Raw genomic sequence first — 22,848 nt, forward strand, 5'->3', positions numbered from 1 at the left:
TATTTTGAAATCTGTTCAGGCAGGCAGCCATGTTTGATCGAGTCAATGTTATTGTTTTTAACTTCACGGTCAGTAATTAGGGCAAAGGTAACCGGCAGCGATTCCCGATCTGGCGCTGACTGTACACGGCGAGGTTCTTCAGTAAAGACTCTGTTTCACCCGTGCAGTTTATAGCCGTTTCTGTTTCTGCATTGATTTTGTCTCACTGAGGTTAGTCACTTCGACATTGTTTCTGTTTACATTATGTGTCTTCATCATAACCTGCATATGTTTATGTAGTGTTTTGATTTTTTTGATTCTGTATATGCATGATAAAGTGATTTCAGTAATTTATTTATGCATTACTTTAATCCAGAGTGAATCCTGCACTGAAAGTCACTGCGTCAAGGGCACTCCTCTAGGGGAGTAAACACAAACACGTTGTGCAGAAGTGTATTTGTAATCTGATACATTACGATTAGACAAGCTGCCACTGGGTCGTTCTGAGTATTCGTCTGATTTGATTCTCAGTTGAATTAGTCCAGTAGTGATGGATAACCAGGTGTTCGAGTCCACTGCGGAGCGGACATTTCAGTACCAGAGCAGCCTCCCTGCTCTACCTGTGCCCGATCTACACGACTCACTCAACAAATACCTGCATGCAGGTGAGAGAGAGGACAACACAGGCCTCCCGGCACAAACCTGCATTCTGCTCACTCTTTCATGTGTTATTAACCTGTTTCATTTAACTGGGAACATTTGGGAGTAAACTTTGCTTTTTTTAGTTTAAGTTGACTATAAATCAAAGTGCAGACTGCACTGATTTCATGATAACATTTTAAACAGTAAATACAGGCACTACCGGTCTATTTCAGTATGTCCTTCTATTAAAAACTATATAATCTATATAATTAAATTAAATTTAAAGGGTATATTATTAATGGATTATTGCTCAAACATGAACAAAACACAAAGCCCCATTTTAAACTAAAATATTTAATTGAATGATTCACTGATAGGTTGTTGCATTAAAGTAAAATATTAATACATTAATTGAAATGTTAATATTAAAAATAAATAAAATAAATTGTACCTTTATGTCTTGCCATTTCTATTGGGTATTATTAAGGTAGTATTACTAAATAATATATATAGAAAAGACATTCAGTTTGTTTTATAGGGCAATGAGTAAAATACATGTTCAGGGAAAAATTTTGAATTGAATTTGATTTGTTGTTATTATTATTTCTCCAGTAAAACCCTTTGCATCTGATGAGGAGTTTCGAGCCACAGTGGCCGTTGTGAAACGCTTTGAGGAGGGCATTGGACAACAGCTACATCAGAAGCTTCTGAAGAGAGCCAAGAGCAGGCGCAACTGGGTAGTAGGCCACTTTTTTCTTTTTGAGCCAGATTAATGAATCACTTAACTCATAAATAATAGTATTTTCATGTGTAGTTTAGAGACATTATTTCTGGTTTGTTGTTCTTCAGCTTGAGGACTGGTGGCTGGACACAGCGTATCTAGAGGTGCGCATCCCCTCTCAGCTCAATGTGAATTTTGGAGGACCTACAGCCTACGTGGAGCACTGCTGGCCTGTACGTGATGGCACACAGCTGGAGAGGACCAGCTTGAATTTGTGGTTCACCCTCCAGTACTGGGAACTTATCCGCACGTAAGTGATCGCTTATGTGCACAAAGAAACAGCCAGTGTAGTAAATGTCTTTCAAAAGTGTCTAATATCCGTTTATTCCTGATTGTGAATGGCTTGTTGTTATCTGCATTAGTAATGTATTAAGTACGTAATATGGCTGTTTGTTTGTATTTGCTGATACTCATCAGAGAGAGGCTGGCTGTTCATAAAGCAGGAGCGATGCCCTTTGACATGGATCAATTCCGCATGCTCTTCTGCACCTGCAAAGTGCCTGGCGTCAATAAAGACACCATCCTCAACTTCTTCAAAACAGGTTAGGCATATGTGTTCTTGTTTGCATGCATAAATGCATCCATATGTTCCTTTATGCTGCATGTGTGATCTCTGTGTGTTGTAGAGAGCGAAGGACCCTGCCCTTCTCACATGATAGTGATGTGTCGTGGGAGGGTCTTCACATTTGATGCTCTCTGTGATGGCCGTATCCTCACTCCCCCAGAGCTGTTGAGGTATAGTGCCAAGCGTCCTAGATCTCAGTGATTCAGCGGGTTGGTTTTATTGATCCAGTGTAATCTATATGTCTTTATTTTGTGTGATTATGGACATTGATTGTTCTTGGCTGTGTTCCGAATACTACTTACTGAATACTGCAGAGTATTCACTGAATACTGCCTACTATTATTCCAAACAGTATTGCATGATAAATACTTCATGTAGTAGTATGCTACATTATTGTCATCATGTTACATGTTAAATTCTTTAAAATACTGGAAATGAAAATGTTTAAAGTAAATTAGCATCGTTCTCCAAATGTTTTCCATATTCTACACTGACAAAAAGAAATGTTTCTCGAGCACCAAATCAGCATATAAGAAAGATTTCTGGAGAGACTGGAGTAATTTGCATCCACAGAAATTATTTTAAACATATATTATAATAGAAAAAAAAACATTATAGTATTTTTACAGTGTTACAGGTTTAGTCAAGCATGAGAGACTTCTTTCAAAAACATTTACATGTCTTACTGACCAAAACTTTTGGATGGTAGTGTATTATATGTAATGTGCACAGTATGCATACTATATACTGCAGCAAAGCAGCATGATATTCCACACATAGCCCTTGTGTTCTTTAGGCAGCTGACTTACATTAAAGAATGCTGTGATGGAGAGCCGGAGGGGGATGGAGTGAGCGCTCTCACCAATGAGGAAAGGACGCGCTGGGCAAAGGTAAGAGCCACACAACCAATCACAGTGCATTATGCAAATTAACTCCACCTGACATTCTGCAAAGGATGGACAAAGGACCTTCACTAGAGTTTCACTGACAGTTTATAAATCTGTGTTTAATAGTGTATTGAATGGTTATGATGATGAGATTCTCTTCAGGCTCGGGAATATCTGATCTCCATTGATCCTGTGAATAAGAACATACTAGAGACCATTCAGAGCTCTTTATTTGTGCTCGCCCTGGACGATGCCAAGCCCTATTCCACCCCTGAAAACTACACACAGGTTGAACACAATACATGCACACTTGTATGAGGACAGAATGTCACTCACATACTGTATTTTTATGCTATTACGTTTTTGTTTTCAGCCATTTTTACAAAGATTTCTCTCTCTCTTTTGATAGTTGACCCACCTGGCATTAACTGGTGACCCCACGATCCGCTGGGGTGATAAATCTTACAATCTGATCTGCTTCTCTAATGGGACCTTCGCTTCTAACTGTGATGTAAATACAAACATTGATTATTGCAGCATTTTTAGAATTTTCTGTTCAAAAATTTGGGATCAATATGATTTAAAAAGAAGGAATACATTTATTCAGAAAGAATGCAGTAAATTGATCATGGTTTGTTTTAAAGCATGCGCCATATGATGCCATGGTTTTGGTATCTAATGGATATTACGTAGATCAAAAATTGAGGGCCTGTGGTGGAGTGTGGAAGGTAAGACTGCATTAATGTATATTTGTGTATGTCATTTTATATGCGTGAATGTGCATGTTGAAATCATTATGTGGCTCCCAGGGTTCAGAGGTTGTGCGTGAGATGCCTGTCCCGGAGGAGCTGATATTCACTGTGGATGAACGGGTGAAGAGAGACATAGCCCTGGCTAAAGAACAATACACCAAAAGTGTAAGTAACACACACACACACACACAGTCTTTGTTATACAATCTCATAATGCTTTAATACAAACAGACGTGGTTTTTAGTTTTAATCTCAAAGCATCTCGATCTACAGTCTCAGGACCTGCAGCTTGTCAGCTATGCCTTCACCTCATTTGGAAAAGCAGCCATTAAGAAGAGGAAGCTTCACCCTGACACTTTTGTACAGCTGGCTCTGCAGTTAGCATACTACAGGCTACACGGAAAGTAAGTGTGTCAGATAGCTTCCTGACTGCAAAATCAAACCACTTCGGCCCTTGCTAAGTCTGGCATCCTTCTCTCTGTCATTCTCAGGTCTGGTAGTTGTTATGAGACCGCCACCACACGGCGTTTCTTTCACGGCCGTACAGAGACCATGAGGCCCTGCACTGTGGAGGCCCAGCACTGGTGCAGAACCATGTTGAACCCTACAGCCACTGTGAGTGCCTTATGTGTAATAAATTAAGGTTTAGTTCAGCCCAAAATTAAAATGCTGTCATCATTTACTCATCCTCCAAACCTGTATGACCCATCCTTTACCTTACGGTGAAAGTAGATGGGGGACCAGAGCTGTCAGGTTGCTATAAGAGTATCATAACGTTATGGCTTGTGCTCGATATTACAGTGGCGTGAAGGTGTCTGCAGCATTGTGGCAAAGGTTTTTAGCAAATAAAGATGTAAATTTCAGTCTGGTGCTCATACAAAGCATATTGTCGTATGGTATCTTTGGAATATAGCTGTAACCATTTTTATGTTTTTTTTTTTCTCCTCTATATTCCCTTTCTTTAATTGGAAAGGAGCAGCCTGGACATTTTGCTAAATTTTTCCTTTTGAGTTTCATGATGGAAAAATCATACGGTTTTGGGAGGACAAGGTAGAATTGTAATTTTTGGGAATGAACTGTATTTTTGGTTTCCTCTATAACATTTGCTAGTTATACTTAAATTAAAACAAGTTTCAGAAGTTTCAAGAGCTGAATCTGTTCATTTGGCATCTTTTTTCTTTTTACTGGCTAATATTTGAAAATATTTTTACAAAAAATTACCATCTGAATAAATATTTCAGAACTTAAAATTAGGATACCTCATATATCCAGGTTTTCAATGAGCTTGGGAACACTGGTTCTTCAAAGAAAAAAACAAAACAATTGAGTAGATGAATAAAATAATTAATTGTTTTAGTGCATTGAAAAAAAACAAATTCTCTTATTTAAACAGCTTTGGGTCATTGGAAGTTTGTTGAGGCCCCTGGTTGAGAACCACTGTTCTTGACATTTTTTGTCTTTTTTACACAGACTGAAGAGAAAAGACAAGCTTTAAATGCAGCCTTTAGCAAACATAACAAACTGATGGCAGAGGCACAGGATGGGAAAGGTTTGTGTTTGTCAGTGTAATAATATTTACACTGTGTAATAAATAATAAGAAGGGGACAAATATTTGAATGATCTTTGCACAGGCTTTGACAGACACCTCCTGGGCTTATACCTGATTGCCAAGGAGGAGGGTCTTCCTGTGCCTGAACTCTACATGGATCCGCTCTATACTAAGAGGTCTGGCCCAACACTTTACTTCCCATGGTTCATTGCCAGTGTATTGATTTTAAGTTTACTGCAACCCCTCTGTATTTGCAGTGGAGGAGGAGGGAGTTTTGTACTTTCCACTAGTCTGGTGGGCTACACCACTGTACTGGGAGCAGTCGCACCCATGGTGCCACACGGATATGGGTTTTTCTACCGCATACGTGATGACAGGTTGGTTCTTATCAGTTAAGGCCATTTTTAAAAAAAAGGATATTTTTTTTTTAAAAATATTATTATATTTTATATATGCATTTTATATACTGTATTACAATATATTTTAGAATTCTATTCAAAAGTTTGGGGTAATATTAAAATTAATGCTTTTATTCAGTAAGGATGCATTCAATTAATAACAAAAAACTGGTAACAGTAGCAGTAAACAATATAATGTTACAAAACATTTCCATTTCAAATAAATGCTGCTCTTTTGAACTTTCTATCCAAAAAATAAAAAATAAAATCCTGAAAAAATGGTAATGGTCATCATGGTTTCCACAGAAATATAAAGCAGCAAAAACTATTTTCACCATTGATAATAAGAACCATTATTAATAATTGAGCACCAATAATAAATTATAATAAGTGAGCACTAAATCAGCATATGACAGCTGAAAATTCAGCTTTGCTATCACAGCAATAAAGTACATTTTAAATCTATTTAATTAGAAAATTATTTTAAATGTTAATAATATTTCACAATATTACTGCATTTTTGATCAAATTAATTCAGCCTTTGTGCGCATAAAAATTCAAAATTCTTTTTAAAACATTATTTATTCTAAACGTTTGACCAGTAGTGTATTATAATTTCTTCTGGCATGTTATTAAAATTTGTTATATTGATCTAATTTAATAAAATTCTATATTTAATATATTGTTTATTTTCAGAATTGTTGTGTCCTGCACCGCTTGGAAGTCCAACCCAGAGACAGATGCTGAAACCCTGTTTCAGAACCTCTGCACCTCTTTACATGACATCATGCACCTCACCACCCAGTCCCAGCTGTGAAGCAGAGCATTCTGGGAAGTAACCTCACTGCTTTAGTTATGCCATAGGACAGGAGCAAAAGGGCTGATGTCTCAGACATGACCTTGCCTTTAGACAGATCTACCATGCTGTGAATTTAAAACGGTTTATATGCTCTCTTGTTCGGTCATATATATATACATTAGATAGAGTAGAATTGTGAAGAAATGTGACATTTGTTTACCAGACATTAAGGTGTTGATTTTCAGAAAGAATCTGGATTTAGTTCAGCAGGTGCTTTAAACTCTCACGTGCCTTAATTTAGTCAATTTCCAAATCACTTCATTCAGAAAATCCTCCTCTGAGGGGCTGCATGATTTTTAACCTACAGTTTTTGCTACAGTAGCAGTATTGCTTCCTGTTAACTGTAGACCTGTGAAGTCACAGGATGCTCATGCATCTGAAGTCCACTAGAGAGAGACATTAAACAATAGAATTTTAGATGAACTTCATCAAGTGTGGAAGTTCATCTTGACCTGTTATTCACTTCTTGCACAAATACACAATAGATTTACTGTTAATGCACAAATCAATGCAACAGTGCAAGTATAATGCAAATATATAATTCCTCTTTATTTTCTTAATTTGAAAAATTTCTACTATCATGTGGCTTTAAGGCTTATTGCACTAGAATCTTTTTGAACCAATAGGATATAAATGAATGTTTTTATATTGTAGATGTACATGCTTATGTAAAATAATTTTACTGTTTGTTAACAAGTGTAGATTTAATTTGCACTGCCTTCCTAGACATTGGGAAACACTGAATAAAGGTTCCTGAAATATCAATTGGTTCAGATATTACAGGCTGCTCCCTTCATCATAGGACCTTAAATCTTTTCCTGTTATTTTGAATGGCAAATTTGGTAGATTTGAATGTGAATTGCCCACAAATTTACCAAGAACACAAGTTTGCTTGTCGCCATTACCTATAAAAGATATTGTAAACATTGCCACTGAGTATTCATATGGCGTGAATAATCCATGTATTTGTGTAAGAATTTTATTTGTCCACTTGCTTTATCATTTATGGCCTCAAACATGCCTGATTGTTTTCGATCATTGCAGTCTTGAGACTGGCATCTCTGAAATGTGTGTTGATTGTAAATATATATTACAGTGATTACAGCTCTCAAATCTAAATGCTTGTTTAATTCAAATACAGTTATGTTTTTGGAAATAACCCGTAATTTAGACCTCGATTCATAAGTGTCTCAGTGTCAAAGCACAGCTGTGAACTTTGTTTTACATTTGTGTAAGTGCAGTAAATCTTTAAACCAGTGTCTTGGTGAAATATTTTCATTTTATGGCAAGGCGAGTGAATTATTAAATCGTAATCAGTATATAGCTTGGCATATGGCATCCTTACACTGTGACAGTAAACCAGCTGTGAATGTGATTTAGGTTTGTAAACATGACTAATTTGTAAATTTAATCGGCATGAAAGGAAAACTCAGCCAAGTTATTTTTCTAAATGCATGTTGTTGATCTTATTGCGAATGAATGAATCAATCATGTTTTTTTAAATTATTTTGCAGATCTGAGGGTGAAATGGCAGGCCTCTCTCTCATGATTTATGCTATACTTCAATCATTTTGTCCGCATTTCCTTGCAATCAACTGCAAGCTGACATTCAGATCTGCCTCCAATCAACTCCTGATGAATAGAATAGTGCCTGTCTTACATTTCAGAGGAAATGCACCATGCATTTCAAGTGCAAAAAATAATCAAAATAACTACACTTTTTGAATTTTAAAGTCTACTATCTACTTTTATGACTTCAATGTACTGTAGAATATGAAATAAAAAATTAGGCTAATGAAAAATGAAATCTTTATTCTAAACTTTTTTTTTTTTACAGTAGACTTTTACAGTATGTGCGATACAATGAAACAATGCCATAACAAGACCAAATAAACCAGCCTTATGTTAGTCTGATAAATATCAAGGCACCACACACAGAGAACACTATCATGTAGTCACTTATCATAATACAAACTCTTTGGTCATCTTGTCACCTGAAGAACAATAACTGTCTTCACTAACGAGAAAGCAAGGCAACATTTTTGGTATAGGCACAAATGGACCAATTATTTATGTATATATAAATTACTGTACATTATTATTCAAAGACAATCCCATTTGAAATATTCTGCCTTCTGCATGTACAAAGTGTGTGATCAGGAAATCAGAATATGGTAGTGCTTGGTAGAACAGTTAATAGAAATACCTTTTTTTGTTGTTTAATACAATTAAATCAGCAACAAGAAAGCTCTGCTTTGGATTAATGTTACATCTTAAAACTGAAAAGCAAAAAACGACAAGGCACTGACAGTTACAAAATGCTTAGTCAGACCTCTGCTCCGCTAACATTACACTTGGACACAAATGTCCACATCCTTACTATTTTCCCGGCTTCCTGTAGCAATGGCTCCTAAAATGAAATACAGGCCTGCAAGCACAGGAGAGCATTTCTATGTAATTTTTTCTAGAATCTGCATGTGTGCTGCTGCTCTTGACCATCAGTGACTCATCTGAGAGGTGACAAGGGTGTAGTACGCCCCCTGCTGGCTGAGGAGCTGCTGATGTGTGCCCTGCTCCACCACGACCCCGTTTTGGACCACAGCTATACGGTCTGCGTTCTGGATGGTGGACAGCCGGTGGGCTACGATGATACAAGTGCGGCCCTCGCGTGCCTTATCCAGAGCATCCTGCACTATCTACTCACAGGACAGAGACAAGAGAGACAAGGGAAGTTGAGTAAAAGAAATACAGTCTCTTCACTATTTTCTATCAGGCGCTACTCTCAATTGTCTTGAGAATCCAGAAGCAGCTTGAATACTATATGTATGAACGCATAACCAAAGTCAATTCTTTTTCACAGACTCATTGAAACCACCGTGATAGATATGAGTTTGGCTATAATATATAACTGAACTGTGTATGACAAGTGTATTCTGCTGTTGTTTGAACTGTGACCTTACCTTCTCACTCTCAGTGTCCAGAGCAGATGTGGCTTCATCTAGCAGCAAGAGTTTGGGGTTGCGGAGGATGGCCCTCGCTATAGCAATACGCTGCTTCTGCCCTCCTGACAGCTGTGTACCTTTATCACCTGCTTGTGTCTGGTATTGCTGCAACCAAAAGACAATATTATTTCGTAAATTTGTAGACAGTCATTTTATATATATATATATATATATATATATACATATATATATATATATATATATATATATATATATATATATATATATATACACACACACACACATACACCATTCACATACACACATACATATTCACATATACATATATATATTGCTTATTTTATTGCTTTTTGTTTCTAATGTACACTACTGTTTTGGGTTGATACTATATTTTTAGGTTTCAAAAGAACATTTGCTATATTTGAAATAGAAATATTTTGTGACATAAAAATATCTTTACTTTCACTTATGATCAATTTAAGGTGTCTTTGCTGAATAAATGTATTTTTAAAAAAAGACTTTTGAATGGGGTGTAAATGTGGATAATGGTTGCACTGTACCTGAGGCAGCCCATTTATAAAGGAATGAATGTTAGCAGCCTTAGCAGCCTCTTCGATCTCCTGCTGGCTGACTTTTCTGCTGTTGTCTCCGTATGCGATGTTCTCTGCCAGGCTGCAGTCAAACAGCACAGGCTCCTGGGAAACGATGCCAATTTGCGAGCGCAGCCAGTGGATGTTCAGTTGCTTTGTGTCATTGTCATCCATCATCTGTTAATAAAGGGTAACTTTTACCAAAACTACATTTTATTACTGGTAAAATGCATCTCAATGCTTCTTTATTATACAATTCAAATTTCTGTAACAGGTACAGTATCTTGCTTTTGGCCCTGATGGCTAAATATTATTTTGCTATAATAAAGCTTTTTGTTGTTGTTTTTTGAAACTGTGAATGTGGTTTAATCCTGTTTAGACTGTTAGATTGTTTAGCACTGTCCACTTGTGATCAGATCAGATCACATGAAACGAAGGTTAATAGCTTGTAAACAGGTCTGTGTTATGGTCTGAGTCATGAAGGTCAAGGACCTAAAGTATGCAGGTGAAAGAGAAGCATCCTTTGATGTGCATACCCAGGTTTTCTTGATTTTTGGCCTGCCTTAAGATACCTTATCATTGACCTTTGAGAAAGGTAATAAGATTTGACTTCCATGGCTGTTGTGTACTGAATCAAAGTGTACGTATGTGCGTGAATGACATCTTGCTGAGTTGGATGAGTGATCAGCGACTGAGACTATTTAGTCAATTAGATACCCATGGGAAAATCATTAAAATGTCAATAAAAGTTATTATATAATATATGCTAAAAAAAGCTCACTGTATGTGTGTTCTCCTACCACTTTGCCCTGCTGAGGGTCATAAAATCTCTCCAGTAATTGGATGGTGGTGCTCTTGCCACAGCCACTACTGCCCACCAGAGCGAGAGTTTGCCCCTTCTTCACCCGGAGCCTGAGACCCTGCAGGACTGGTACATCCGGCCGGGATGGGTAGTTAAATTGCACATCTTCAAAACTCACATTCCCTTCAAATTTATCCTACAAAGATCACAGGAAATAGTAGTACATCAGAGCACATTTGTGTATACTAGTGTCATCGTGGCAATATATTTGTCTCTTGATGGACACATTGAATGGCACAGGATATTTCTGGTGGGCAGAGTCCAGCTCTGCCTGAGTCTTATCAGATTAGGATAGAACAGCAGAAGTGGTAAATGATTAATTTCATGACATGCATCTAAGAAGATCTTGCCTAGAATTAAGACTCACTACAATTAGAAAACTTTTTATTGCGTATTGGGCATACTCTGTATTCTGGTGTTCAAGTGCATGTGTGAAAGGAATACCGGCTTGTCTCCATCCTCTGAAGCATTGTCAATGGCTGGGACTCTGTTGATGAGCATCAGGACATGAGAAGCAGCCATCTTGGCCTTGGCGTAGTTTGGAGTGAATGAGTTTGCCTCTCCAACAGCCATTGCTCCATACACCACAGCTGAGATCACACTGAAAGACACAAACAGATATATCACCCAGGGTTATTAACATAAACTAAAACCATAAAAAACTCTGTCGTTACTTGACACAAAAGAACATTAACTGAAAAGAAAAATAAATAATAATAATAAATAAATAAATATAAATATATATATATATATATATATATATATATATATATATATATATATATATATATATATATATATACACACTAAAACTAATTAAATTCTAAACTAAATTCTTATACTCCAATGACAGGTTCGGTTTTTGTGATTTTCTAAAATAAAAGATCAAAAGGATTAAAAATGCAGATTTATTTTTACCAAGGGTCCCAACAATTCTGACCACGTGTGTATATCTATGTGTAGCCCGCTTCATAATTTTTATTTGACTCTGGGCCTATGGGTAAACACCGCTATTTAATTAGCTATTAAGAGTTTTAATTATCACATTGTTATAAAAATCCCACTTGTTAGACAACATGGATCCTCTTGAATCTTCTATCTGTAAATGTAATGAATCACAAGCCTTGTTTCTGTGTTATCTAAGAGAATATCTACATTCACTGCTCATCTGGATAGTTTATTCTGACTCACTTTTTCTTCTGTAATTATTAACGGATACTGTAGAAACCAGCAGACTTTGTACCTCCCAATCCACTCCCACTTAACCCCTGCACTGTAGTGGTGTGTGTCTCTACTACTTGACTTCACTCACTTCTGTTTAATTTTTACGCATTTGAACTACCTGTGACAACGTGGCTCCCATATTCCTTAGTCTGCTGTGAGAGAGTCAGACATGTATTGAGTCACTTACAGAAAGACACCCTCGAAGGTCATCAGCTTTTGTTCAATGAGCCAAGAGCCGAACTTGAAACAGCCAGCATAGGCAAAATAGATCATCGCTTGAGAGAAGGAGAAAGTCAGGCCGAAAACATGTGCTTTTTTCTTAGCGTTTCTAAAGAAATCAGACAAACATCAATTATCTTATCATCAATTATCAAGCTCATTTTGAATCCTAATAGATATATAACATAATTACTATTAGTCGATTTAAACATACTCGTAGGGCACAACTAAGTTTTCCTCATACAGAGTCTCAAACTTGCTCTCCCTGGTCAATGAAACCACAGTACGGATATTCTCAATAGCTTCAGTTGCAATCTGAATGGGAAAAAAAAACATTGCAGACAAGGTATTCATTTACGACAAGTGATTTAATTAATGCTGCATTAAAGTATAAGTATAAATGTTCACCTTCCCAGCTTGCTCAAGCTCCTTCTTGTCTTTTAGAGCATGTCCTGCCAGTAACTTCATCTGGATGGCTCCAGCCACAGCCATGATTGGCACAATGGAGAGAATGAGGAGGGTCAACTGCCAGCCGTACACAAATGAGATGATAATGGCGGTGCCCAAGTTGGCCACATTCTGTGCCAGTGTTGCCAATCTTACACCAGTTGCCTGTTGGAAATAAAGTCAGTGTGCCATTTGTGATGAGCTACTGTGTTAAAATGATAAACAAAATGTCATTTAAATAGTATTTAATCTGTACTACATTTGTAATACAAATATATAGTGTTTGACGTTAATAAAGCAGACTAAGCTGAAATCAAATGGAGCTTAAAAAATACTGTACATAGGAAATAGAGAGTCTTAGTGCCATTAGTGATGAGCTACTTTGTTACTGTACATGGGTATCAATTTAGGAGCTTGGGACAATGTGTTACTCTCTGTGGTGGAATAGGAAATAGGACTTACACCCTGCACTTGAGCTGTATCTGCAGCCAGTCTGGTGGTCAGCGCACCCACACTGTTCTTAGTATTATCATACCAGCTCAGGTCCTAAAATACACACAGACAGGTGTCGTACTACTCTACATCAGCAGACATCCATAAAAAGCTTCTTTGGGGGAAATCTTGAGATGATTGGTTTATGCAAGTTATCGTCTCACCTGTCTCATCATAGCATTAAAGGCTTTAAACCTCAGTCGCATGGTCAGAATCTCACCAGCTTTTCCAAAACAGAAACCCTAAAAGAAATTATAAACTGTGAAAAATACACCAAAATGAGGCTTTTTTGACAAAGACATAACATTGTTTCTTCAAAAGGTTTTTAAAAATTGTCATGTGGTTTGACTAATACAATGCGTTTAATATCTTCTGAACTTTATAATAGTATTTTTTTATTTTTATTTGATGAAGCACAGTTTTTTTCCCCACAAAATCCATAAAAGGGCTTTCATAACTGATGGGAAGGTCTTTGAAAAGTCTCTTGCTCACCAAGGCTGCATTTATTTTATCAAAAACACAGTAAAATAGTATTTACAATAACTTATATTCTATTTTAATATATTTTTAATTTTTTAATTTTATTTTAGTAGTGGCAAAGCTGAATTTTCAGCATCATTACTCCAGTCTTCAGAGTCACATGATCCTTCAGAAATCATTCTAATATGCTGGTTTGGTACTCAAGGTACACTGCTTATTATCAAAACAGCTGTTTAATATTTTTATGGAAACTGATAGTTTTTCAGTATTCTTTGGTGAACAGAAAGAAAAGAAAGAACAACATTTAAATTGAAATATAAATCTTTTGTAACATTTATTTCAAAGTATATGTAATTTTATAATAAATTTTGGAATTAACATTTAAATATATTTTCTCTTTTTCTATTCATCTGGAACCTATTGTTCCATCTTAGCAGGTTTAGTTTGACTAGGCAAATAATTCATAGATCTGTCTGCTATTCATTGGTGTTTACAAAGTGGTATTTCACAACAGTCATCAGCTTTCAGATAAGAAAGATCATATGAACTTTTTACCACCACTCAATGTACAGGATGCACCTCACATGAACACCTTTAATCTATAAAACCATACTTCTCCATCTCTGACTACACTTTTGAACTGAATGTGTATCAAGATGGGACCTAAGTAGTTTATTTTCATATATAGTTAAGTTCTACAATTTTTGTTTAGCATTCAAGGCAGTTTATATTTTCTGTGTTTGAACATTGATGCTGTAACAAAAAAACAAACCTGAAAGAACAAAGTGAAAAAGGACACAACCCCAATGCCAGCAAACAGCAGAGAGTAGAGCTCAGTCCTCTTTCGTACAAGATCCTGATCTATCTCAGCAAACACCTAGACAAGAAGAAATGAGGAGACAGGGAAATAAACGTATGAGGAAAAATGTTGCTGACTGTCAATAATGGCAATCATTATTAATATTTTATTTTCATGTACAACATACAGCAATGATTTTAGAGAAAATGACAGCAAAGGCAGGCTGCAAGCCTCCGTTTATGGTGGCACATAAAACTCCAACCACCATATACGGCCATTCCGGTTGATTCAGTTTCAGGACTGTCAGGAAGGAGATGTTTGGAGCATTCTCCTACAAACAAGAGAGAGAACAAATAGAAAAAGAACTATGTAAAAAAATTTCAAACAAAATATCTAATCATAAAATGCAATTTCTATGCAGATAACGTATCAAGCCTTTAAGTTCCTTTTTAAGGAAAGAAAACATGACACTCATTGTTGTCTACACTTGGTCTCTTACCTCCTCTGTCTGTTTCTCTTCATCCTGCTGATCTTTTTCTGAGCCACTTCTTGATTTCTGTCTGAAGAGTGCGCGATCATTCAGAGAGCTGACTGAGGGACTCTTTTCATCCATAGTCATCTCCTCTTTGCCCTCCTCTGTGTCCTCTGTGCTCTTAAACATCTGTGATTCAAACCAGGAAACTCATAATAGACCACAGAATTCATTTTCCCTTTGTTATCACGCACAGTATATCCGAGCATGCGAAATAAATATTTAACTTGATAATCTTTCAGCAAAATATAACAACTTGCTTGCCTCCGAAACTTTTCTTTTCTGCTGCTAACCAAAGCAGGCAGGACCAATACCACTAGACTTAAATGATAACGTTTCAGCTTCAAACGATCCAGTCAAATCCAGATGGATAAACTACATTACAACTTCTAGTTGCTACAAATTACTGTTATGTCAAAGCCATTTCACAGGGCTATTTTCACCTTTAATGGACAAGACAGGAAAATGAGAGAATGAAAACAATTAAGAGGGGAATAGGACCAGGAAAAGTCCTTGATTGGGACTCAAACTCGAACTCAACCAAGAGCAGCTCCTTCATATGTCAGTGCACTACCCACAAGACAATAGGCTCTGATGACCTTTCATGTTTTTAACAGCAATGTGCCACAGTTGCATACAGAGCTTGTGTGTGTGTGTGTGTGTGTATGTATTGCACTGTGGGTTTCTAACCTGCATAGTAACAAGAGACTGGTAGATTCCTTTTCTCTCCATCAGTTCGTCATGTGTGCCCAGTTCTACAATTTCACCATTCTGGAATCCAGCAATGACATCAGCATTTCGAATAGTAGACAGCCGGTGAGCCACTATAATGGTAGTTCTGCCCAGCCTGACCTATACAGATGTATAAAAATTTGATAAATATACACACACACACACACACAATATTTACAGTGCACACACACATTTACACACATTTCACTCAATTCATCCATACCATACCTAACCACACACACACACAATATTTACAGTGTTTTTCCAGACCACAATTTTTTGTTACCTTATCTAACGCTGCTTGCACAATAGTTTCACTCTCTGCATCCAGAGCAGACGTAGCCTCATCAAGAAGTAGGATTTTTGGGTTGCGCACAAGCGCTCTTGCAATAGCAATGCGCTGCTTTTGTCCACCACTCATCTGGGTGCCCCTCTCTCCAACTAAAGTCTCAAATTTCTGAAAATGACCAGAGATATTGGTCAGAGCCTCCCTGATCAATCTTTTTAATCTGATTGATCAAATTCACTTAAAAGTAAAATTATGTAAAATGATGTACATCTGGGAGCTTCATGATGAAGTCGTAGGCATTGGCTTCACGTGCGGCCTGCTCGATCTCCTCCTGGGTGACATCTTCTCGGCCATAGCGGATGTTTTCTGAGATGGTTGTGGCAAACAGCACTGGCTCCTGGCTTACTACACCAATCAGTTCTCTCAAACCTCGCACGTTCAGAGAGCGAATATCATGGCCATCTATAGTCACCTGAGGGGTTAGAGGAAAAGAAACTTGAAAGTTGGGATAAAGAACAGGAAGGTCAAGGAGATTCTCAGCCTCTCTTTGTACTAACCGTTCCTTCCTGTGGGTCATAGAAGCGTTGTAGGAGCTGGATCGTTGTGCTTTTTCCACACCCACTGCTGCCCACCAAAGCAATGGTCTGCCCACTCATGACTTTAAGATTCAAGCCATTCAGAACCTACAAGCCAAAACAGAGCCATAGCTGGAGTCTTTTCATTCTGTAAAGTTATTTTGATCCACAGGTTTTTATTTAATTGTTTGATGGTCCTACTTTCACATCCTGTCGTGAGGGGTATGTGAAGTGAATGTTTTTGAACTCTATGTTTCCTTTTACAACATCAAGTTTGTAGCCTTCCTCAGAGAAACTGTTGATTTTGGGTTCCTGTTGGTGGAAAAAAAGGATTATGAGAGAAATGTGTTATTTTAAATACAAATTCCGTTCCAGTGAGGGATAGAGGTAAGTTCAAACCTCATTCAGACTAATAGACGTCAATATCACACTAATTGCTCTCCACCAGTGAAAAATGGTTCCCTGTGGTCTTCTATTCATTGGATCTCAGTAGGGAAGCTCCTCTGATCCTGAGACCAGGCCATTTTTCACGGTGCTAACACAATGAGGGGAAGTTTTGCAGCTTGGCTCTGGATTATTTTTGCGCACATTTTTGTCCGTGGATTTTATCTCAAAGCCGCTGTCTGCTCACTGTGTGTGTGATGTTTGTTTACACTTGAACATCTGAGTCTAAATAAAGACAAAGTTTAGTCCTGTGTGTGTGTTTGAATTGTTCAGGCTGGCCCTTCTTGGAACACCGAACAGAAGTTACAAATCAAACAGTTTTGCTGCTCTGCTAATGTTTAAATGTGGAAAGTGTATCCAAATTTGAATTGTTATAATACATTTTTTAATGTACCATTTCCACAGTAATGCAGTGTCCGATTTTGAATTTTGAGGTTTTAAACTTTCAATTGATATATCATTTATGATGATTTCTAAAGCATGATAGGAAAAAAGGCAATGAAAAAGGACTTTTTGTGACAAAAGTCAGAAGTCCTGTTATGATGTAGATTTTTGATACACACTCTTCACAAAAAAAAATATAATATTGTTCCTATATAATTTGTAGCAAAAAAAAAAAACAGTGGTAAATTATCTATTTATTAGTCTTAGAAGACATTTCCAATGATTTATAGTTTGTCATGGTTAGATTAGGATTTATTTGTAATATAGTGAAGTAAACTTCTGAGGGGATGGGTAACAGTTAAGAGGTTAATTAGTTATATTCTTGGCGTGCAGCCTTCTAAAAGACATGCATATATTGTGTTGTGACAATTATTATAGGAAAACTCCATCTGAATCTGAATAAAAGATATGATTCCAAAAACAAATCACAGAAAATGGGAACTAAGTGTTTAGTTAGTTTACATGGGACGAATGGTCAGAGTCAGATTTTACGGTTTTAAGGCATTTTTAACTTTTTAATAAAATACTAATATCCTGTCTAGCATCCCAGGAAGCAATTACATTATGGATCTTCTTCTGCATTGGGGACAGTTGTTTTTTCTTCCAACAATTATGTAATGTAATATCCAGAAAGCATTAATGATTAGCTAACAATGAGTTCACTCACATGATCAATGATGTGGAAAACTTTGTGGGCAGCCCCTCTTGCACTAGAGAAGGACTGGATGTTAGGAGACGTTTGACCTATGCCGAAAGCTCCAATCAGGACTGAAAAGAAAACCTAAAATAGAGGAACAGAAAATGCACTCATGAGGCAATCTCATGCTTATTTATCAGTCTGCTTTAAGTTCCCATGAAGAAAACATGACCACTTGCTATTTATGATGTAATAATCCTACAATATTTAAAGCATGACCAATGTGACTCTGGGTTTCAGAAGACCACAGAGATTTGTGAGGTTTTGTAATAACGCTGCTGTGACTCACTGTTAAAAGTATGCCGATATTGTATTCTCCAGCCAGGATAAGAGTGCTGCCATACCAAAAGGCCAGTGCATAGGACATATAAATCATGAAGAATGTGAAGCCCATAGCAATGTTCACAGTGACTGCCTTCCTTATGCCAACGTTCTTGGCATCCTCTAAGTTTTTGTGATACCTTTGAAAAACAGAAAAAAAAAGTCATTTATTATCCTTGATGCAAAAATATGATGATCAAACTGATTCCACACCCTCTTCCCCAAGTTCCTTCTATTCACATTATGGGACAACAAATAGACAACTCTAAAACCCGAGTTGTCTCCTTCAAAGGTGTCTAGTCTTGGTTTGGCATGTGAACAGGTTTAGGTTTAGGTCATAGAAAGGTCAGGTGGTTTATCACTCTCCCAAAACATGCATGTCATCATCTGACTTCCACTAAGAAACAGTGCTGACGTTCTTTGAGAAACAGGATGACATTCAAACACACCTCAGTATCTCTTTCTTCTGTCCACCAAAGGCAAAGACAGTTCTGATGGATGACAGCACTTCCTCAGCCACTGCTCCAGCCTTGGCGTAGGCCGTCTGTTCCCTCGATGTGAATGATGTCATCACCTAATGAGGCAGGGATGTAATGTTGCTTTTTCACTGCATCAAAAGAAATCTCCCATACTCACCAAGACTGCATTTATTTAATCAAAGATAAAGAAAAAAATCAATTTAACAATTTGAAATTTACAAAGATGGCAAAGCTGAATTTTCAGCAGCCATTACTCCAGAGTCTCATGATCCTACAGTTATCATTGTAATAAGCATTATCAATGTTGAAAACAGTCCTGCTGCCTAATCTTTTTGTAAAAACTGATATTTTTTTCAGGATTTATTTGATGAATAGAAAGTCCCAAAGAACAGCTTTTATTTAAAATAGCAATACTTTATGATATTATAAATGTCTGTAGTGTCACTTCTGATCAATTTAATGCATCCTTGCAGAATACTTTCTTTCTTTTTTTTTTTCTTCAACTTACAGCTATAATATCTCTGTATTTGTCCTTGTTGATCATTTATGTTATTTTATTCTCTTTTACAGCTAGGCAGAAATGCATACAGTAATAAAACCACAATAATAAACTAAAATAGGGCTGTTGAGGGGCACTATGTGAGTCAGGAGCTTACTATAGATGTAAAAACATTCAAACACTCTCTTCATATTCTTTTTTATCCCACCTTTGCGATGATAGCAGCTGAGATCCCGAGTAAAGGGCTAACAGCGAGAATGACGAGGGTCAGCTTCCAGCCATGGGCAAAACCAATGATGATGCCAGTTATAAAGGTGGTCAGATTCTGAAGCAGCATGCCAAGCTTATCCCCAATGCCTTCATTTATTTTGTAGACATCACTGCAGAGAAGAAAAAAAAAAGAGTGTGATGTAGGTGTGTGTCACTTTGTGCATAATATGTAGATAAATGAGTGCACTTCATACTCTGTGAGGCGTGTGTTGAGCTGTCCTGTCTCATTGACATCAAACCAGCCGATCTCCTGTTTCATGATTGAGTGAAAGAATCTCTTTCTAAGTTTCTTCACCTGACGTCCTGCGGCAAGAGTCCAAAAGGCCACCTGCATATATGCGGCAAACAAAACTACAAATCCCATGATGCTGTAGTATATAGCATGCCTGAGAAGGAGGAACAAGAGAAAGATTTTTAAATTACATTAAAACGTGAAAGAAAATTACAGTGTTCCAGTGCAAAGCACAGTGGTCTAACCTTGTCATCTGCTCTCCTAAAGTCTCATTACTGGACTGTGGGAAGGTGAAGTCTAGAGATGAAAAGAACATATGTTATTGTTAGTTTTGAGAAACCCTCACAGATTTCCCTGTGAAACAATAGTAGATTGATGAGGGATACAAATTATACACTCACTGGGTGAAAGGGTGATGTTCTTTAAATTCTCTGCTATTGTATCATCCACAAAGCTGTTTGTCATGCCTCCAAATACAATAACCATGAGAGGAAGTACTGCCCCATTAGCTATGGACATGACTGTGCCAACCAGCATCAGAAAAATGTCGACACCATCTGCATAGCGAAACTGACACACGGACACACTTCTTTGAGAATAAGTTAGTCTTAAAGCATTTTTGATATCTATTTTTACTGATATTGATATTTTTATAGACTCTTAAAAATAAAATAAACAGCAGTGTGATCATCCTCAGAAAGACAATACCATGATGTGAGCATTTAAGGATACATAGTAAAACCTGCAATCAATGCCAAGATTGTTCAAGGGATTTAGTCTTAAGGCATTTTAGTGAAAATAATCCATGAAATTTCAATCAACAAAATTACTTCTTTACCACATCCATTTTTAATTTAGGGTTATTTTAATAGCATTGCTAAAGTATTTAAAAATATTTAAAATAAAAAGTTTCTTTATTTAAAATGTTTTAGTACATACAATTTTCACAAATCATAAATGATAACAGTACTACAAATACTAATAATATATTTAATATTTCACTCACTACTTCAAATGGTCCCACCATCTCCACCTTTTCTTTCTCCTCTTCCTTGCCATTTTTCTCACCACTGAAAAAAAAAAAAAAAAAAAAAATCACAGTTAAGTTTGAAAAATGAAAACATAAAAGAAAAAAAAAATCAATAAATAAACAAATAAATAATCTAAAATAATAATAAAATAAATGCAAATATTTTTAATCATGTACAGTTACACAGTTATCCTTGTTGACTATAAAATAAATTATCTAAATATGTCGTGACATGAATATATTATCCCAGGACATGAACCATAAACCATAAATACAGATCAAACAAAATTATTTAGAAAAAACAAATATCAAAAAAAAAATCAAACCAACCTTGCTTTATAACAGTAAAGTCATTTACCTTACATCTCCATTCTCCTCTTTTTTGCCATTTGATATATTCAGTTTGTCCTTCTTGCCCATGTTTGCTGTTTATCTTCGATGCTGATAGTCTGATAGTAGGTGTTAATATGGAGTTAATGGTCTTGATGGGGCAGGTGGCTTTGTGCTGTGTTATATAAGAATACAATATAACACACCGTGCAATCACAGTCACCAAAAACCTTGTGACATTTTGAGTTTACAGAATAAACACTGATCTAACCTGCTAGCATTCACAGAGAATTCCATTCTACCACGTAAACATTTCGCTTAAATGATAACTTCAAGGTGCTTCAAAGTATTCAGAGTAGTAAATTTATTAAATCTGTCGGGTTCCACATTGAAAAATCTGCGCTTTTAATAAACGTTTAAAGCCGGTGAGTGTTGACGAACTTGTCAGTTTGGAGTGAATCCTGTAGCTTTAAATACTGCCGCAATCAATAACGTTTACCCACCCTTAAAGACGTGGTATCAGAATTTCCGTCCAAAAACCAAAGTTAAATTCATACATTTTTTTGGAATGTCATTAGTACGCGTTATACACAAGGGAAGCTTTTAAATTGAGTAATTTCGTTGAATATTTTCTATGACAGTGGCGACACCACAGGTAAAATATAGTTTAAAATCACTAAAGTGACCGAAAATGACGGCTAAATTTGTGGATATGAGGAGTTTATTGAATGATACATACTGCTCAGATGCTGTCGTCCCGCCCCGCTGTCCCAGCACACTGACTGCTGCGCCGCAGGAGCGCAGAGGATCTACTGCCAGAGCGCGCGCACACAGCCGTGACTTTACTGCTGCTTACATCATTTACAACGTTCATGTGTCATGATTGCCCTCCCACAATGTGATGTTGGCCACTTTAATGATCGAAAGGTGTTTAAGATGGATGTCTGAGATTATGTTTACCAAATTTGGCCATGGCACATTCCACGAATACGGTGCACTTGGTCTGTGCACTTATTTTTATTCTTCTTAAATATTAGAAGCACATTTGTTGTTGTGAGATATATTTGTTTTATAAACTATTCTAAAAAATTAACCTAGTTAGTTTTAAACACGTCTGTACTGTAACCCACCCCCCTCCTCAAATGGGGATTTTGGGCTGTCCTATACGTCAGCAGTATTGATCTTTTCGATTATACAATGACAATTAAAAATCATAATGCCATTACTTTTACATGTCGAACTAATCTAAGATCTAATACATTATACTATTTATTTTAATTACCAAAAATGAACATATTTAAATATAGCCTCCAAAACCTTGTTACAGTGCCACATTATTTTACACATCGCACATGTGTAAAAAGTCATTCATTTACTTTGTTCTAAAATTTTGTAAGTTAATAATTCAATTTATTTCACATTCCTTCACTGAACATCTGTTGAGCAAGAAGTTGTTTTATCTTGTTTATTTTTCATTAAAATGTC

At 36.6% G+C, this 22,848-nt stretch overlaps 2 protein-coding genes across 3 annotated transcripts; one reads left to right on the forward strand and one right to left on the reverse strand.

Annotated features, from left to right (window-relative positions):
* The first annotated feature begins 37 nt into the window (after window positions 1–37).
* Window positions 38–7,670, forward strand: crot (carnitine O-octanoyltransferase). 2 transcript variants are annotated; one of them, XM_042741119.1, is made up of 17 exons: window positions 38–210; window positions 356–644; window positions 1,234–1,358; window positions 1,471–1,652; window positions 1,820–1,944; window positions 2,029–2,137; window positions 2,764–2,857; window positions 3,017–3,142; window positions 3,264–3,365; window positions 3,499–3,582; window positions 3,664–3,771; window positions 3,880–4,010; window positions 4,098–4,221; window positions 5,077–5,155; window positions 5,239–5,332; window positions 5,414–5,533; window positions 6,251–7,670. In XM_042741119.1, exons 2-17 carry the CDS (start codon window positions 530–532, stop codon window positions 6,369–6,371), a joined length of 1,839 nt encoding a protein of 612 aa, XP_042597053.1. In that variant the 5' UTR covers window positions 38–210; window positions 356–529; the 3' UTR covers window positions 6,372–7,670. The 2 variants fall into 2 exon arrangements, with proteins under 2 accessions (XP_042597053.1, XP_042597052.1); XM_042741118.1 differs by having other exon boundaries at window positions 39–210; window positions 511–644.
* Window positions 7,671–8,205: 535 nt separating this feature from the next.
* Window positions 8,206–22,261, reverse strand: abcb4 (ATP-binding cassette, sub-family B (MDR/TAP), member 4). The gene is made up of 28 exons (XM_042741117.1): window positions 22,103–22,261; window positions 21,392–21,538; window positions 21,010–21,073; window positions 20,405–20,573; window positions 20,249–20,300; window positions 19,966–20,157; window positions 19,710–19,881; window positions 18,973–19,097; window positions 18,492–18,663; window positions 18,173–18,286; window positions 16,819–16,929; window positions 16,600–16,725; window positions 16,311–16,514; window positions 16,040–16,210; window positions 15,712–15,873; window positions 14,989–15,150; window positions 14,677–14,820; window positions 14,463–14,567; window positions 13,375–13,452; window positions 13,181–13,264; window positions 12,680–12,883; window positions 12,486–12,586; window positions 12,240–12,380; window positions 11,273–11,429; window positions 10,767–10,964; window positions 9,937–10,143; window positions 9,374–9,520; window positions 8,206–9,109 (listed from the first exon to the last, which is right to left on the reverse strand). The coding sequence occupies exons 2-28, from the start codon at window positions 21,451–21,453 to the stop codon at window positions 8,912–8,914; spliced, it is 3,822 nt and encodes a 1,273-aa protein (XP_042597051.1). The 5' UTR covers window positions 21,454–21,538; window positions 22,103–22,261; the 3' UTR covers window positions 8,206–8,911.
* Window positions 22,262–22,848: the final 587 nt, after the last annotated feature.

The sequence above is a fragment of the Cyprinus carpio genome, chromosome B16, assembly GCF_018340385.1.
Source record: "Cyprinus carpio isolate SPL01 chromosome B16, ASM1834038v1, whole genome shotgun sequence".
Taxonomy (NCBI): Eukaryota; Metazoa; Chordata; class Actinopteri; order Cypriniformes; family Cyprinidae; genus Cyprinus; species Cyprinus carpio.

Coding starts and splice junctions, on each gene's coding strand:
- crot (XM_042741119.1), top strand. CDS start 530: ATGGATAACCAGGTGTTCGAGTCCACTGCGGAGCGGACATTTCAGTAC. Junction 645..1,233: donor CAACAAATACCTGCATGCAG/GTGAGAGAGAGG, acceptor TTATTTCTCCAG/TAAAACCCTTTGCATCTGAT. Junction 5,333..5,413: donor GATCCGCTCTATACTAAGAG/GTCTGGCCCAAC, acceptor CTGTATTTGCAG/TGGAGGAGGAGGGAGTTTTG.
- abcb4 (XM_042741117.1), bottom strand. CDS start 21,453: ATGGGCAAGAAGGACAAACTGAATATATCAAATGGCAAAAAAGAGGAG. Junction 13,453..14,462: donor TTTTCACTTTGTTCTTTCAG/GTTTGTTTTTTT, acceptor AATTTCTTTTAG/GGTTTCTGTTTTGGAAAAGC. Junction 10,144..10,766: donor ACCCTCAGCAGGGCAAAGTG/GTAGGAGAACAC, acceptor CTTTATTAACAG/ATGATGGATGACAATGACAC.